The sequence below is a fragment of the Lepisosteus oculatus genome, chromosome 25 (assembly GCF_040954835.1).
Source record: "Lepisosteus oculatus isolate fLepOcu1 chromosome 25, fLepOcu1.hap2, whole genome shotgun sequence".
Lineage (NCBI taxonomy): Eukaryota > Metazoa > Chordata > Actinopteri > Semionotiformes > Lepisosteidae > Lepisosteus > Lepisosteus oculatus.
The window spans coordinates 11,944,339-11,962,635 of NC_090720.1; the positions used below are offsets into that span (position 1 = coordinate 11,944,339).

At 39.3% G+C, this 18,297-nt stretch overlaps 1 protein-coding gene across 1 annotated transcript; it reads left to right on the forward strand.

The window, feature by feature from the left end:
- Window positions 1-9,933: 9,933 nt before the first annotated feature.
- On the forward strand, window positions 9,934-16,498 carry LOC138225085 (uncharacterized). The gene is made up of 5 exons (XM_069183929.1): window positions 9,934-10,042; window positions 12,168-12,247; window positions 12,809-13,661; window positions 15,038-15,218; window positions 15,658-16,498. Exons 2-5 carry the CDS (start codon window positions 12,205-12,207, stop codon window positions 15,859-15,861), a joined length of 1,281 nt encoding a protein of 426 aa, XP_069040030.1. The 5' UTR covers window positions 9,934-10,042; window positions 12,168-12,204; the 3' UTR covers window positions 15,862-16,498.
- Window positions 16,499-18,297: the final 1,799 nt, after the last annotated feature.

Sequence of the window (18,297 nt, forward strand, 5' to 3'; positions counted from 1 at the left end):
GGATCTGTGGATGCAGGCGTATTTTCTTCAGCCTTCTCAGGAAGTACAGCCGCTGTTGTGCCTTCTTGATGAGACTGGAGGTGTTGAGTGCCCATGTGAGGTCCCTAGAGATGTGAACACCTAGGAATTTGAAGTTATTCACCATCTCCACCGCAGACCCTTTGATATAGATGGGGGAGTGGACTTTTCCTTGTCTCCTGAAGTGAAAGATCAGCTCTTTGGCTTTGCTGATGTTGAGACATAGGTTGTTGGTCTGGCACATAGGTGTTTTATCTCCTCCCTGTAGGCAGTCTCATGGTTGTCAGTGATCAGGCCCATGACTGTGGTATCGTCAGCATACTTGATGATGTTGTTTGTGCTGAACTTGGCAGTAGTTGTGGGTGAACAGGGAGTAAAGCAGTGGGCTGAGCACATACTGTAGCCTTCAGTGTTCAGGGTGAGCGTGTTGGAGGTGAGGTTGCCAATCCTGACAGTCTGGGGTCTGCTGGTGAGGAAGTCTAGGATCCTGCTACAGAGGGTAGTATCTAAACCTAGAGTCCTGAGTTTGGTAGAAAGTTTTATGGGTATGATGGTGTTAAATCCTGAGCTAAAGTCAATGAACAGCATTCTTGTATGGGTGTTCCTTTTATCCAGGTGGGTTAGTGTGGTGTGTAAAGCTATAGAGATTGCATCCTCCGTGGAGCGGTTTGTGCGATATGCAAACTGGAGAGGATTAAGTGTTTTTGGAATGCTGGCTTTAATGTGTGGAATAAGCAGATTTTCAAAGCACTTCATTATGATGGGGGTGAGTGCAATAGGACGGTAGTTGTTCGGGCATGTGGGTGCTGATTTTTTAAAATATGGATTCACTGCTCTGAGAGAGTAGTTTCAGTTTTTCCACAGCCAATTCTGAAACTGATGTTTCTCCAGGTCCTTTCCAGCAGGAATCATGGCTTTAAGAAGTAAAAAGTTTCAAGAGGTTCCAGAAACATGGTTCTCCATGCAGTAGTATAGTTTGGAATAAATCCAATGTAATAACCCCATTTCTGTTTTTGATTCATGGAGTTGTAAAGGAATTTAAAAACAGGAATTTATCAGGTCCCATTGGAGGACAATATTTATACTGTAAATTTATGGGAAGCTGCATCGTGTGAATTGGCTGAGAAAGTGAAATCACAGCCAGAACAGCTAAAATGATGCTCATGCTTCGGTCGTCTCTTTGTATCAGCAAAGTGAAGGGCATACAACCTTCCTCTGCAAGAGCAATCATTGTATAACTCAAGATCTGGACAAAACTGATCTAGTGTAATGAAACCAGACCCTGGATTGACCAGCAATCTTCTAAAGAAGTGTTTCTCATGTCTGGCTTCTCAGAGATCTCCCTGAAACCTCTGGCGAAAACATTGCAGCATGCCATATTCAACTGGATTACTCTCCAAACGCTTATAGTGCAGTCCGTAAATACATTATTAGGACAGTGACAATTTTAGTTGTACACCAGCACATTGGATTTAAAATGAAACAATGGCAACAAGTTTAAAGTGCAGAATGACAGCTTAAATTGGAGGGTATTTACATATCTATTGGGTGAACCATATAGGATTCATAGCTCTTTTTATACACATTTCCCCCCATTTCCTGATTGTTTGGGGGCTTTTTCCTTTCAGTCTTGTCTTCAGTAAGTGACATGCATGCTCAATGGGATTCAGGTTGGATGATTGACTTGGCCAGTCAATAACATTCCACTTTTTGGCCTGAAAAACTCCATGGTTGCTTTAGCAGTATGCTTGGGGTCGTTGTCCTGCTGCAATGAGAGCCAGCAGCCATGTCACCCTGCAACTCACAACTAGCAGCCCACTGAAGCTAAGCAGGTGTGATCCTGGTCAGTACCTGGATGGGAGACCTCCTGGGAAAAACTAAGGTTGCTGCTGGAAGAGGTGTTAGTGAGGCCATAGGCCAGCGGTCCATGTGGGTCCTAATGCCCCAGTATAGTGACGGGGACACTATACTGTAAACAAGCGCCGTGTTTCTGATGAGACGTAAAACCGAGGTCCTGACTCTCTGTGGTCATTACAAATCCCAGGGTGTTTCTTGAAAAGAGAAGGGGTGTAACCCTGGTGTCCTGGCCAGATTTTCCATGCCTCCTAATAATCCTCCTCTATGAATTGGCTACATTACTTTGTTCTCCTCCCCTCCACTGACGGCAGGCAGAGCGACAAGCCAGTTGGAGTATTCTGGGTGGCATTTACTGGCAATGTCAGTTCAAAGATTTGGTTCAAACCACCAAATGGAGACGGGCGTGCCGACAAGCGGACCCTGCTGATGCGGGATTAACGCTAGGATGAGAGAGATTGTCCTGCTGCAATGAGTTTTGAAACATTTGATTGGATCTGAGCAGATTAGCTGCTTCTGAACACTTCAGTATTCATCCTGCTGCTGCCATCTGCAGTCACATTAATAAAGACAAGTAAGCCAGTTCCACTGGCATCCAAATATGCCCAAGCTATGAAACTACCTTCACCATGTGCCACAGATGAGGTGGTATGCTTTGGATCATGAGCAGTTCCATTTTTTCCCCACACTTTTTTCTTTCCATCACTCTGGTACAGGTTAATCTTTGTCTCATCTGTCCATAAAGCTTTGTCCCAGAACACTAAAGGCTTCTTATGTGTTTTTTAAGCAAACCATAAACTGGTGAATCCTACCAGCGGTTTGCATCATGTAGTGAACCCTCTGCCATTATGCTGGTGTATTCTTTTCTTTATGGTAGTCTTAAACACACCTACAGTATACCTTCATCCTGGAGTGTTGCCAACCTGTTCAACAGTCAAAAAGGGGCTTTTCTTCACAATTGAAAGTATTCTTCACTCATCCACTACTGTGGTCTTCCAGGTCACTTGCTATTGCTAAGATTATGAGTGCATTTTTGCTTCTATAAATGTACCAAACAGTTAATTGACCCACCTAATGTGTTGGCTATGTCTGATTTTTCACCCTCCTGATGGCCCACTTTAATGGCAAAAACACTTCTTCGGTCCTCGTGTTTAGAGAGGACAGCAACAGACTCCAGATGCAAATGCCACATCTAGAATCAACTCTAGACCTTTTGTTAGCTCTCTTGTGCATGAACTCATAATGCAACACACAGATGGCCAAGAAACAACTGGGCAGCCAATTGTCTAATTACTTCTGGTCCCCTAAAATGGGAGGACTATGTCTAAAAGGGCTGTGATTCCTATATGGTTCACCCAATAGGGATGTAAATACCCTCGAATTAAAGCTTACATTCTGCACTTTAACCTCAGTCATTTCAAATCCAATGTGCTGGTGTACAGAGCCAAAACAACAATTGTGTCACTGTCCAAATATTTACGGACAGCACTGTATATGGTATTTGTATTCTTAGATCGCACAACAGCAGATAATGATGAACAAATACAACTTCACAACTGCTAGTATTTGCCCATTAATTGAATAATATGCTTCATACAGGTCTTTGCCAGATCTATGGCTACTTTTTGAGGTCAAGGATTTCTTCCTTTATTCCCACTCTGGACACTGAAGCTCCAAGCCATCTTCCAGTAACAACGGTCTCATATCCAAAGATGGTGATCACCTTTGCTTTGTAAGGAACAATCTGAAGTGTGATGATACAGTATGTCTGTTTTTTTTTCTCCTGAGCACCTTGTATGAAAAACAAAATTCTTTATGGCATTCATTTAATTTTATTTTACAAATATATTAAATTTGTTTTTACCTGTATGTTTATATCTGGAAAATGCAAACTGTTTTATTGAGAAATATTTATGTCTTCATAATCTTATAGCTAGATACAGTAGGGGCATCAGGTTATGTAATGAGGTCAATGTTGCCTTAATTTTCCCCCAAAAAAATGGAATTTTACTTGATATCTTTCAAAAAAGTATGAGAGGGGGGTGTTGCCTGTGCCCTAGCTAAACTCCACTCTGGTTTGGTCCAAACGGGATTACTTAAAAAAGGTTCCAACTTAAGCACTTACCCTTTAAAGCACTTTGAGTTCTTCCAGAATGAAAAGCACTATATGTTATGGCTGCAGCTGGACTCATTATCCAATTTCTCTTACACACCCCTTCCTTCACTATTTCAACAATCAGTTCACCCAGTTACATTGCTTGGTATTAGGATCTCTTCTACCTCCTGAGCTCACCTCGCCCTTTCCTCCTCAGTACCCTTTTCTACCTGCTCTGGACTCCCTCAACGTCGCCTCTTTGGTTTTAATTTTGGATTTCTCACTTTTGCCTCACCCCTATCAGATTTGTTTGCCTCTCCTCTTGCCTCCTACCTGGTCTTGACCCTGCCTGGGATAACTGACCACTCTCCCTCCTCGCCTGCCTTGGATACTTCAGCTACCTCGCCTGGAGACCCGAACAGGGTTCGTAAATTACATCGTTCTTACAGAATACTCAACCTGCTACATGAATCCCGCGGATCAGGACGATCCTTTTTCCATTCTCTTACACTATATAAATGTAAGGAATTATGATTGTAATTGAGGGCATTAGTAGTTTAGGTCAGTAGAGACACTGGAGACAGCAGAATAGAGTTGATCAGATGTATCATAGTGCTGGGAGACCACCCTCTTCCTGTATGTTGTGTAAAGAGAGTTGTCAGCAAAACAGGGAATTACAGGTCTTTACAAGGACATGCGCACAGGGGTGTGTGCAGTGTTATTCATTTATTTAAGACTGGAAGGTTTTTCGCAAATTATACGTTTTTCTGCATAGTAAAATATAAAAAAATTGGTTCATGTAAAAGAAATTTACATATCATCACACTTCAGATTGAGCAACTTTGCCTGAGGGCCTGGGATGTGCTTAAAATAAGCTGCATAAAACAGAGAAGATCAGTCAGCAGCACAGTTCTGAGAAACCGATGGCCTTTAAGATTGCCGCTCCTATGTGATGGCCCCGAGGCAGGACCACAGGGGAGCAGTGCTTCTCTACAGGAAGTACTGTACTTGTCTTTGAGAGACAACAGCTGTCAAGCTTGAGCGCTGGTGGCTATCTTCCAACACAAAGTTTCAAAGCAGCTTTTCAGAACACAAGGTGAGCGAAACTCCTAATCTGACACCATCGTAAAATAGCACTTACAACTTCTGTGGGTTAATCAGAAACTGAATGTTTGCTTAAAGGAAAAGACACCTCTCAGGATGACCTGGTGGAATAATTGAAAGAAGTGTTGGAGTGTGTGTCTACTTATTAGCTTAGCAATCAAACATCCACTACCAACTCTCTCCATCACACAGGTCCACACCAACAGATCAGCCTTTAAACCATCGATCTCCTGTCTAAGGAAGGCTGGTGGTTCCACTGCTGACAAGATGAGGAAGACCAAGCTGTGTAGGAGACTAAGTATGTGTAATGTTCTGCTGCTTCAGGTAGTGTAAGCCATAGCCCATTTTCAAAAATAAACCAAGAGCAGGCAGGAATCAGGGAGCAAAGTGTGTGCAGCCAGCAGGGGACAGCACGTGAAATTCGGCCCATAGGCTGAATCCAAAGTAGATGATTTTCAAAGCCGGAATGACACTAAAGAGCAGCACAAAGGCTCAGCAGATTTCATCATATTATACAGTATGCTATACATAAACTCCAATTTACTGTAACTGTTCTTTCCTTTTAAAGTCTTCAGTCTGGGAATCAAGTTTTTGAATTAATTTTTAACTTTAAAAAAGATGTGTCTAAGTCATAAATGTTCTAATTTTGCAACATGGAACACAACAAGAATGAACTACAAGAAAGAGCTCTATAGAGAAATGCAAACAGCAGAAGGGATCGACTGCCGAGACAGAGAGCCGTGGAGAACAGTTGGTGCCTGAGACCACCTTTGCTGAGGGGATTATGGAAGAAGGGGCTCGTGTAGTCCCCAGCTGGGACTCAGTTAAGGACCTGATAGGCCTGATCTCGGACTTCATGCAACCAACCGGCAGTCCCTTTAAGAAGGTATAGACCACATCCAATCAGATACCCACTCACCATACCTGTCCACCACCACACCTCCAAACCCCAGCATACTTTAGGGCTGTCTGCAGTGACCCCAGCGCTCAGTATTGGGTTTAAATTCCTGTTGAGCTCTACTCATTCCTTATGTTTTGTCTTGGATTAGGCTTTCCTGGTTTTCGGGAACTCGTTCCTTTTACACTGCGGTTTAAGGACTTCACTTCTGGCTTATTGCTCTCATCTACTGTATCGGCTACCTGGGCTTTTGGGTTTCTGCTCTCTTTTCGACCACAATGTCTGCACTACACTTCTGGCTTTGTGTTTCTCGCCATCTGGAAATTTTCTCACCGATCTAACTCTGCTCAGGATCCAATACTCTACTCTAGCGGTTCTTCTCTTGAGAAGCCACAGCCTGCGAAATTGAACTCTGCTGTGGCAGTGGCATCACTTTATGTAACAAGCTCCATGTCGCCTTAATTAAAAAAAAAATGGAATTATACTTTATATCTTTCCAAAAAGTATGAGAGGGGGGTGTTGCCTGTGCCCTAGCTAAATTCCTGTCTGGTTTGGTCCAAACGGGCTTTCTTAAAAAAGGTTCCGACTTAAGCACTTACCCTTCAAAGCACTTTGAGTTTTTCTAGAATGAAAAGCACTATATGATACGGCTGCAGCTGGTCTCAATCAAACCCTCATTATCCAATTTCCCTTACACACCCCTTCCTTCACTTTTTCAACAATCAGTTCACCCAGTTACATTGCTTGGTAGTAGGATCTCTTCCACCTCCTGAGCTCACCTCGCCCTTTCCTCCTCAGTACCTTTTTCTACCTGGTCTGGAGTCCCTCAACGTCGCCTCTTTGGTTTTGATTTTGGATTTCTCACTCTTGCCTCGCCCCTATCGGATTTGTTTGCCTCTCCTCTTGCCTCCTACCTGGTCTTGACCCTGCCTGGAATAACTGACCACTCTCCCTCCTCCCCTGATTTGGATACCTCAGCTACCTCACCTGGAGACCCGCACAGGGTTCGTAAATTACATCGTTCTTACAGAATACCAAACCCGCAACGTGAATCCCACGGATCAGGACAATACTTTCTCCATTCTCTTACACTATATTAATGTAAGGGATTATGATTGTAATTGAGGGCATTAGTAGTTTAGGTCAGTATAGACACTGGAGAGACCAGAATAGAGTTGCTCAGCTTTATCACAGTGCTGGGAGACAACCCTCTCCCTGTATGTTGTGTAAAGAGTGTTGTCTTTACAAGGAGACGCGCACAGGGGTGTGTGCAGTGTTATTCATTTAGTTAAGACTAGAAGGCTTTTCGCAAATTATACGTTGTTCTGCATAGTAAAATATAAAAAATTGGTTTATGTAAAAGAAATTCAGTGAGGTTTATGTGACTTGAAATGGTGTTCTTCAGTGAAAATAAACTAAAAAAACAGGCTCCCTCCCCAAGCCCCCCCTTACTCCTCCATGACCTCTGTTTCTGTCCGGAACATTCCAAGTGCCATTGTTTAGCAACCAAGATATCTGTCACTTGGAGCCTCAGAAACCTTCATATTTGTTTTTTTTATTGTTAAATATTTCATATTGATTTATTTATAAGATATTAAAAAATCAATCTGAAATTCTTCTTCATACCTTGTCCAGAATTAATTTAAGTACAGCAGCATCACATGTGTAGAACATCTATTTCCCAACCTCTAGGGGTACACAGGGAAGTGTATACTACCTGGGAAAATCCAAATGTCTTTATCATGAGGAAAAATAGACTGATAATCTAGTATACTGCATCACATTCATTGGTTGATCCATACTCCATGATCCACGAAGGAGTGTGTGAGTTACTCATTTTTGCTGCCACCTGATCTGTTTTATGTAGTAATTTACCTTTTAAAGACCAATCCAGCCCCCTGGAAAAAGTTACAGTACTCAATCATAGTTACTCAGATAATTCAGGTTTTCTTCTGAGTACCTTGTTTAAAAAAGATTGCTTACCTAAAAAAATACAGTGCCTAACAAATGCAATCAGACCATTCTTGTTGTGTCCCATATTGCAAATTTAGAAAATCTATGACTTAGACACATCTTTTTTTTAAACTTTAAAATTAATTCAAAAACTTGATGCCCAGACTGAAGACTTTAAAAAGAAAGATTTGTTACAGTAAATGGGAGTTTATGTATAGCATACTGTATATTATGATTAAATGACGTCAAGAATTTATTATGAATTACTGACAGATGATTCTTATTGAACTTGGTTTTTGACAACTGTCTCAAACATCTGCTATAAACTCCATTTCACTAGGAATAATAATAATAATAATAATAATAATAATAATAATAATAATAATAATAATAATAATAATAATAATTGCTTACACTTATATAGCGCTTTTCTGGACACTCCACTCAAAGCACTTTACAGGTAATGGGGACTTCCCTCCACCACCACCAATGTGCAGCATCCACCTGGATGAATAACACAAACAACCACGAACTAAGCTTATTGAAGAATAAACCTATTACTTGTTCCTTTGCAGCCTACACATGCTGATGCAGCTACCCACCTGAATTATTATCTTCTAGATGTCTTTTTGCTTTCTTTTGCTTTTCTTGTAACGCACTTTGAGAAGATACTCAGACTGTCTCTGATGCTTTTATCTCCCCTCTTGTAAGCTTACGTCCTGCAATTGTTGTTTTATTTGGTTGAGCAGTTTGAAATGTTTTTGAGTTGTGTGGAGCTCTCTGTTGCAGTTTGTGGATAAGTTTCCGTTAATGTGACTTTCTGTTTTTTTCTGATTGCTTTCGGGGAGAGCGTGATGGGAAAAGAGGGACAGTTGGTCAGTTGGTTTATCTCTCCACTCTGATTGAGATTCCCAAACTAGCCTCTGAATTACTCCATCTCCCTGGCTCCAGATCAACTCACTGTTTACTTTATGGCCTTTCAGCTGTAATATTTGCAATCTGTGACCTCCAACAGCAAGACCATAGACGCTGTACCTAGTGTTGAAGTTGACAAGGTCATGGCATGCCTCTTTGATTCACTTCCTTTTCCCATTTACTATTATCAGCCCCATTGGGATTGCCATTCAAAAATATTCTGGAGAAAAGATCTTGATAATTGATATACTGGCCCCCATCCCCCATATGCCCTCTGTACCAAGCACCAACAGCCTCATTGGGAAACCAAGTACTGTATGTCATCACAAAAATCCTGCTGTACTCAAATGAAGGGAAATGTTCAAAACAAATAAACTGATTATTATATAAATGAATCTTCTAAATTGAATATTATATAAATAGTATTATACAAAAAGTTAGAAAATAGATGTATGGATTATACACTTAACCCTTTAATTACAAAGGGAGCCTACCATTTTGAATTATAGTTCCGGATTGTGACAAAAGAAATAGTTCTATTAAATTAGACTCTTTATCATACATATGTTTCCTTGTGAACTCATTGACAAATGGTATTAATGGATATGTTTAAATTAAGGGAGGAATTTACTGTTTGCATTTGTCTTAAGATAATACATTTGTCATTCATGTTGGGTATGATTTGGTTTAGTTTTTATTCAATTTTTTATGTTACATATTAAAAACATTTTGAACATGTTGTTTTGCCACACTGTGTCTTTTATGAAGACACTGGACTGAAACTGCAGTCACATAAGTCATTTTGCAATCTTTGCTGCAGTTCAAGAAATACTTCTGTTTTAATTTGGAAATCAAATTTTGGGGAAACAAATGAATTTCAGTTACATAAAAGCAGGAATATTAAAAAATGCAAACGGTTTCGATATACTGTACTTACAGAACTTGTTCTGTCTGCAAATGTGTCTTTGATGTGTTTTCAAGAAAAAACTGATATCTGCATGTGAAAGGGGAGTGTTGAAGGATAATATCCAATCCAAAACGTTTTAAGGTGTTTTTACTTTTATACTGTATGTATAAATATGAAGCTGAGGACAGGCATTTACAGTCAGAGAGGAAGCACTGAAGAAATCGTTACCTTGATACTCATACAGTACCTGCTGGACCAAGTGTGATTCAAAAGCTGCTTTCTTCAGAGTGTAACCAAGGTAAGTTTCATTTCATAGCTGATGTGTTACAGGTCATCATTACAGTGTTTTACAGTATTTTCTCCAATTTACAATTGTATAACCACCGTAAGTGTTGTGATTTGCCTTCAGAATGTTTTACTATACTATATCATAAGAATATCAAGAAAATACCATGGCAATGTTTCTGGGAATCATTACTATCCCACAGTACATTTACTTTAGTAAATGTCTGATACTGCTGTACACCATAATATTCCCAAGGGCAAGCATTGTACATTACTGTTACCAATCCTATGTATGGTCCTACTGCATCTTGCTTGACTAAATAATAATCACATAACTGTACATGTATCTGTCCTGTTCCTTGTTTCTCTGTGCTTTACTTGCTCTTCTGGTTTGTCTTGTTGTCTGGGGCTATATATTTCCGGGTCTCACTTTCCTCTCGCTCGGTATTGGGATTGGTTGTAGAGAGGCTCGCCTCACCACGTCGCCCCACATCCGCTACCTGAGGTCTTATGTCTCGTTCCGACTTCGCCCGATACCTTGAGCCCGGAGCAAACCCCCTTATTTGCTCTGTTCCTGCCGCTACACATAGGGTCCTCCCTTCTTGCCGGTCTCTCTCCACAGCTATACCCCAGATTCCGTGACAGTTAGAAAATGGATGGGTGGATAATATGCTGTATATTTAATTATTAATTTGCTTTATAAAACTTTAAGCAGTATTCCATCTTTTTCATAAACGTTTTCTGCATCAGAGTCTTTAACTTAGTCACTTGCTATGGTTATTTTGGAAACATTCTGGCATGCTCGTTTGAACTACCTAATGTTTATTATCATTATAAAATGATATAAAGTTATAATGTTTTCCATGAACACTTGGTGTCTTATTGCTGTAATGGATAATGAAAAGCTTGTAGCTTCATTGAACCTTTTGCAGAAAATGGAAAAAGTAACACTAGTAGCTTTTAATTTAGCTCATCCAATTAGAGTGACATACTGTACTGTAAGTCATTCTTTGAAAGTCATTCAAATCACTTAAAACCTCTTTTTTGTTTTAAATAAGATATATTTCCTTATTGTTTCAATTAGTATATAAAGCCACTATGTACAATTCTAACAATAAATTGTCTGTTCTCTAATTACTATTAATTTATATTTCATTACGAATAATTCTGTTACTGCATTTAATTAAAAAATGAAAAATGTCAGTTAGTGTTACTGTACAGTATGATTAGTGCAGGAAAGCACTAATGGGTTAATAAACATTTACTTGTTATGATTAAAATAGGATTTGTGCAAAAGCCACATTAAGATAGATTCACTGTGCCACCTGGCAATTCCAGAGAGTAATGTAGTCCTGCAACAGATTATGTGAAAATCTAAAAAATGTTGGATTCTGAACATTGTCTTTTGTGGTTATTAAAATAGATATCTGGAAAAAACATACAGGCAAAGCCATGTTTGATAATCAAGTCACATTATATGGACATACAGTACACAACACATACAGTGCTAATAGGAATTTTACATACAGTTACACAATGTTTCCAAACTAAGACATTTTGTGACCTAATAGCTTGAAATTAAGACACATTTAATTAAAATGTATTTAATTTTCATTTACATATTGTAAGTTACAACCTCCAAGTGCAATGTAAATGCTCAAACAGAAAAGTAATTATAATTGAAAATCTAGAAAAGATTTTTTTATAACTGGATACACCCCTTGGTAATACTATAGCAGTTGTAAATTAGGAAGGAGTGAACTGTGTATTGTTTATGTATAGTTTCTCACAGTGTACTTGTCTTCACCTCACTGCTGTCTTAAGAACTTATCTATATATGATTAATTTTGCTCATTTCTTCCTACAAATATAGCTTCAATCCACACTAGCATAACAAACAAAAATTAAGAAATTCATTATTAATTGCCTCTGACACAACCCGCTTGATGTATCAGAATAAAAGTCTCAAGGGGAAAATTAACACAGTATGCAGTTGGTAGTTTGACATACTATATATTTGTGGTACTGTAGATGTAACATGCATTATTAGAATATTAGGAAACTTCTAAGTAGTAAGTACCTACTTGTAAGTTATGTGAAAAATAATGTTATTTTGTGTATGGAATTCTGTTTTGCAGACAGACAGAAAGTTGACCTCATCTTCAGAAAGAGACCATGTCTGACCAGGTTAAGACTTCAGGAGCAGCAGACAATATGTGTGAGTATGTAGAGAACTGACATTGTTTCACAGATAAACTGTATTTGCAAATCTACAGGAGCTGTCTGAAGGGATAAAATGGGCACTCAGGGCACCATCAACTCACATGACAGTGAGCTCAAAGGCTGAGACTCCGATATCAATGACTCAGAAATTAATCTTGAAATTGATCTACACGAATTACTCTATAATGTCAAGATTGAAGGTTTCAAAGCTCCAGAATTTTTTAACGTCATGTAAAAGAAAAAAAACTGAAAGAGCTCTACAGCCAGATAATATTTAGATTCTAAACAGTTCACTTAGAATAATAAATACTGTATGTAAAACAATTTCAAGTTTCTCACTGAATTTTTGATTAATTATTTTCCCACTTTGGGAGGACACCAAATCCTAATAAACCATTACAATCTGTCCTTTTTTCTTATTGCTTTGTTTTCATTAGTTAGATTTTATATTAAATGTATTACTATTATATAATGGTCTTTTAAAGATTAGGATATTTGAAGTTGGTGAAATTGGTTATTTTGTTCACTATTTGATTATATATTTTTTTTGGGAAAGGTATGGTGCTGTTTGCCATGGAAAGATCAGGGAGTATCAAGATTGGACTGCCCCCAAATAATTACAATGACAACTTTAGTGAATATTCGAAATATGTGGGAAATCTGCAAGGCATCTCTCACGTCGCCTTCAGCCCTCAAGGAACAATGTTTGCAGTCTGTAATGCACAGCTGTATTCTGGGTCTCCTCCAGCGAATCCAGATGAGAACTGGCTGAAGCAGAAAGCTCGGTGTGTAGGAAGGTCTGGGTGGGATCAAGTTCATTCCCTCTTCTTCCATCCAAACGGCACACTCTATGTTGTCATGAAGAGTGGTGAACTTTACAGGGGTCCCCCTCCTGAGAATGAGTACGTGTCCTGGATGTACAGGGTTGCTACGAAGATAGGAACTGGAGGATGGTGCTTCCCTTCTCTGTTCTTTGACCCTGCGGGTATCCTGTACACTGTGACCACAGAAGGGAATCTGCTTAAAGGAAGCCCTCCGAATGATATGAACTACATCTGGAGTAAAAACAGTGAGATTATTGGAACTGGAGGCTGGACAGAACTTACCCATTTCATGGCCTTCTCTCCTGATGGCAATCTGTGGTGTGTCTCCAAGAATGGAGGGAAGATCTACACTGCCCCACCACCCAGGATTGCCAGTGATAACTGGATTGGAAGAGCACAGAATCTTGGATCTGGCTACAATCAATTCCCAATCCTTGCCCTCACGCAAGATAAAACCATAAGTCAAATTTTAAGTTTGGATTTTTCTGTTAAAGATGCAAAGATTCTTTCAAAAGAGCCTCTGATAGTTGGGCAACATGACTGTGACAACTCTACCGGCTCTGTTCCTTACACTGCAACTTTCCAGTAAGTGCTGCATTCTAAGTCGTATTTTCATTTTTCTGTATATCACAAAATACACAATATTTACAAAAATTACACACAAAATACACTGCCAATAGATCTAAAACTTAAATTGTAGGACTGCTGGTAATCATTTGGCAAATTTAACACAAAGATGTTTAAGGGTAACAAAATTTGAATTTAATGATGTCTGAAAATTTATTTTGAGATATTATTAAATGAAAAATCTACCTTTAGATTCATTTCTACATATATGTTCAACTATAACCTGTCAGTAAATCACTTGACTCTCAATTTGACTTTAAACAATTTTAAAAATGTTATAGAAGTGGTTAAGAAGAATCACCACACTGCAACACAACTGGCAGGTGTGAGCCTGTATGGGAGACCTCCAGAGAAAGCTAAGAATGCTGCAGGAAGAGGTGTTAGTGGGACCAGTGGGGGGTGCCCACCCTGCAGTCTGGGTGGGTCCTAATGCCCCAGTATAGTGACGGGGACATTATAATGTGAGACGGATGAGACATAAAACCGATGCCCTGACTCTCTGTGGTCATTAAAAATAACAGGGTGATTCTCAAAACGTGTAGGGGTGTTACCATGGTGTCCTGGACAAATTTCAGATTGGAATTTAACAATCATGGTCTCCCAGCAATCTCCATCTATGAATTGGCTTAAACTCTCTGTTCTCCTCCCCATTGAGAGCTGCTGTGTGATGAGTGTATTGGTGCACTCTGGCAGAGCTACTCATTGATGGTAGTGGAGGGGAGTCCTGTACTGCAATACATTTGAAAAACTACCAACTTACCTTCCTGTCCACTCTATATATGCTGAATTTAATGATGATGTCATGTGGGCATTTTCGGGCTTGAGGAGAATTAGAATGTGTGACAGGAAAGATGAAGGAACACGAGCAGAAGATACAAATATTACTAACATTGCAAAAGAACAGCCAAAAACCTGCAAAGAAACTACTTAGAAACTGTTGAATCCTGAGTTTGACTCTTGCCCAGTCCTCCTCCGTGAGGATTTTGCATGTTCTTCTCATGGTCAATGGCTTTACTTAGATAGATAGTTTATTGATCCCGTGAGGGAAATTGCAGATGCACCATCAGCTGTCTGTGTCTGGGAGGTTCCACACCTGGAGAGTGTCAGCAGGTTTGGGTAGCCTTTAGTCAGCCACAATTTGAGCAAGCAGTAACAACATGAGAAAACCCTCTCTTGCCATCTTCACTATCTCTGAAGCTCATGAAATTCACCCGGCTGGTATGTCAGGCGAGTACTTACACAAGTTCTCCTTCTCCCAGTGTGGTGCAGCCAGGTTGATACAGTCTGCAGCTTTGAAACAAGAAGTTGTAAAATAAAATGTGATTTTTTTTCAGGTTTTCTGAAACTGTTACCCTGGAAAGCTCTTTCACCCATTCTCATGGATTTACTGTGGAAGTTGGAGCATCAACAACCTTTAAAGCTGGAATCCCATTGTTGGCTGCGAATGAAACCACAGTCTCTATTAATGCCAGTACTACTCACAACTGGAGTTTTACAGAGACAGAAAGGAAAGAGGTACAGTATGTTCCCAGTACTGGATTAACCTATTGAAGATGAATGGTGCCTTTAAGCACCCTGGGCTGTTACTCAAAGAAATTGAGCAAGACATCACTGTTTTGTATATGCGGAATGGAAGTAGAAAACAGGGCACTTGACTAACATGGTGACTGTGATACTAGAACACTGTTGTTATGCATATTTTAACTACAACTTAACTCCTTAAATTGCCTTGTTTTTTTATTAAGTTCAAGCACATCTGAAAAAGGCTCTACAGATGAAACATGGTCTCTTTTCTTTCCCTTTCAGCGTGGAATAAACCTTTACCTGTTCCTTTGTTTTTTGTATTGCCATAACCAGTGAACTGCTTTAGCTTACTGGTTTTGAATGCTGTATTTGTCCACTGTTTTCTGAAAGCAGAGACCCCAGCCAATGGCTTTTGCTTCTTTCATTGCAGATTGTTAATACATCCAGCCTGAATGCTACAGTGCCCCCTGGGGAGGCTGTGAGATTCAAGGCTGTAGTCCAGAAGGGGATCATTGATGTTCCTTACACAGCGAAGGTGCTCACTGTCTTCGGACACCAGACCACTATCACTGGGACATGGACTGGAGCTTCAGTTTCGAAAGTGGCAATAAAGGAAGAGCCTATTGTTAACTAAAACAGTTTAGTAGTTACATGCATGCAGATACTTTACCTTACAGAGTATATATATATGAAAATGCCAATTTAACATTCAAAGCTATTTAGCTTTTGCTGTTATCTAGTAAAATGGGTATTTCCTTCAACAGCATAAGTATACTAATTTGCTTAATTTCTCTCTGATCAAGGAATTTGTTTGAATAAATTTCTCTTTTAAACTATAATTTGATATGATAATTAGAACTAATTGTATGCCAAGCCATTTGTGTTGGATTGTTCAGAGCTATTGCATTTAATCATCTTCACTATACGGTACTTGGGTTTTTTCCTTAATTTTTGTAATAATTAAAAAATGATTATGCAATAATTTCATTAAATTATGATAATATAAAATTTCATTTCAATAATCATTTTGGTGCCTGGAACATATTTAGTATTTTTGTAATACTAAATAATTTAAAATGAGAAGTGCGTCAATAAAATATTTGAAGGGTGTATGTTTTCTGCTTGTCTCTCTTTTGTCTTGTTGACTACCAGTGTCCAATTCCGGTCCTGCCTTCACCTCACTGTTGTGTTTTAAGATCTTGCCTACAGTACGTATGACTAATTCTGATCATTTTGTTCTGCAATTAAAGCCTCAACGCTTTTTTACCCCAGTGATCGCCCTGCGTTTGCTGCTTCCTGAACCCGCACTAGTTTAACAGCTGCTTCTGACAAAATGCCTCTGTGTGATGTATCAGAATAACGGTGTCAAGGGGAAGATAAATCTGTACTTCAAACTTAGAAAAATGATCTATCTGTGGGTTATATATTTATTGGGTAATATTAAAAAAATATCATTACATACACACGTATTACAAAGCGCCCCTTTAATTTGTTAGCAATGTAATTTGGGACTTCTATTAAACATTTAGTATTTTGTAAATTTGGAAAAACAGTAAAGCTCTCTTTAACAATATACAATATGCAGTACAGAATCACAAGCTCAAGGGCGCTACGGACCGCAATCCTGTGTCATAGTCACTGGCTCACCGGGTTTGTGGAGACCTGTGATGTGGAATGAGACTCTCAGTACACAGTCCGTGCACTGACTTGTCCACACGTATATATTTATATACAGCTCACATTCGTAAACTGAGCATTTCAAACTGTGCCATGTAGCAACACTGAAGTGAAGAGGAGTTGATCTTCAGAATTGTAACTGTCCGGGTTTATCTAGAATTATTGTCCCGTGTCTAAAGAATCAAAACTTAGGCAAACTTAGGCAGAGGGAGTAACTCTTCTCTGTTTTCTCATGATATATTTTTGTCCATGGTTGAATTGCAGCCTGAACAGTGTTTTGGCAGCTTTCCGCTGTTTCACACACACACTGTGCTGCCTGCTCACACTGTCCTGTGCCACAGTACAGCACATGTCTGACTCCTGCCTTATCTAGCACTGCTTTACCATCTCCAGCAGTAAAGTATTATAGGCTCATGTTAAAAGCAATAAATGGAGGGTGTTAAATAGATGCATCTATTACAAAAGCATCACCAAATGAATCAGCTTTGCATAAAGTGTCCCTTGTGATAAACAGTTCCATGGTTATATTTCAAGTCGGATACCAGGATTACTATCAGCACCACCAGAGTTTTTAATTAAGAACCTTATATTACATTCTCACGCAACTTCAGATCAGTTTTCACATTTCTGAAAACCTTTAGAGAAATGTCCTATAATTTTTCTTGAACCTCTCTCCACTCGCCCTAGTTTCCAGGAGTGAAGAACCCTAATTTGAGCGAAAACATAGAGGCTCTCTTCCTCCTCTTGAGGTATCAAACCTCCAGCCTGGGAAAACACTGTATTCAAAGTCTGAAATGCTCTAATTAAAAATGTCTGATGTACCAGTAACTTTGACACAGGACTCCAGGATCAGGGGAATACCACCATTGGGCCTGTGAAAGCACTTGTGTGTGTTCTTTATGTGCAAATTGTGACTATTCTGTCAAAAGGAGCTTTGCCTGTAGGTTTAATCAGAGTGTCTTAATTTAAAAAAAAAATTGTATGAACTGTTTAATATACAGTATGATTCAAATTAAAGAATTACTAACCAATTAAAGGATCACTGTGCAGTACATGGGTGAAATAATGAACATCCTTTTTTACACATCCTAATTTTAGGATTGAGGATAAATTTAATGAATTAAAAAACAATTACAACTGTTTTTTGGATTACATCCTGGAAATTGTTTTGGCTGCTTTCCCCTGTTTAATACACACTGTGCTGCCTGCTCACACTGTCCTGTGTCACAGTACAGCACATGTCTGACTCCTGCCTTGTCTAGTTTACCATTTCCAGCAGTAACTTATTAGACTCCTGTTATGGTGGGGTGAGGTTGATATAAAAGCAAAATTACCAGCAAAAACCACTGTAATTTAACTTTTGACTGTAGTGTAATCTGCAAAGGATTCCAAC

Excerpts from the sequence above, each read along its gene's own strand:
- LOC138225085 (XM_069183929.1), top strand. The coding sequence starts at position 12,205 with ATGTCTGACCAGGTTAAGACTTCAGGAGCAGCAGACAATATGT. Across the intron at positions 12,248-12,808 it reads AGGAGCAGCAGACAATATGT|GTATGGTGCTGTTTGCCATG; the intron begins GTGAGTATGTAG and ends TTTTTGGGAAAG. Across the intron at positions 13,662-15,037 it reads CCTTACACTGCAACTTTCCA|GTTTTCTGAAACTGTTACCC; the intron begins GTAAGTGCTGCA and ends ATTTTTTTTCAG.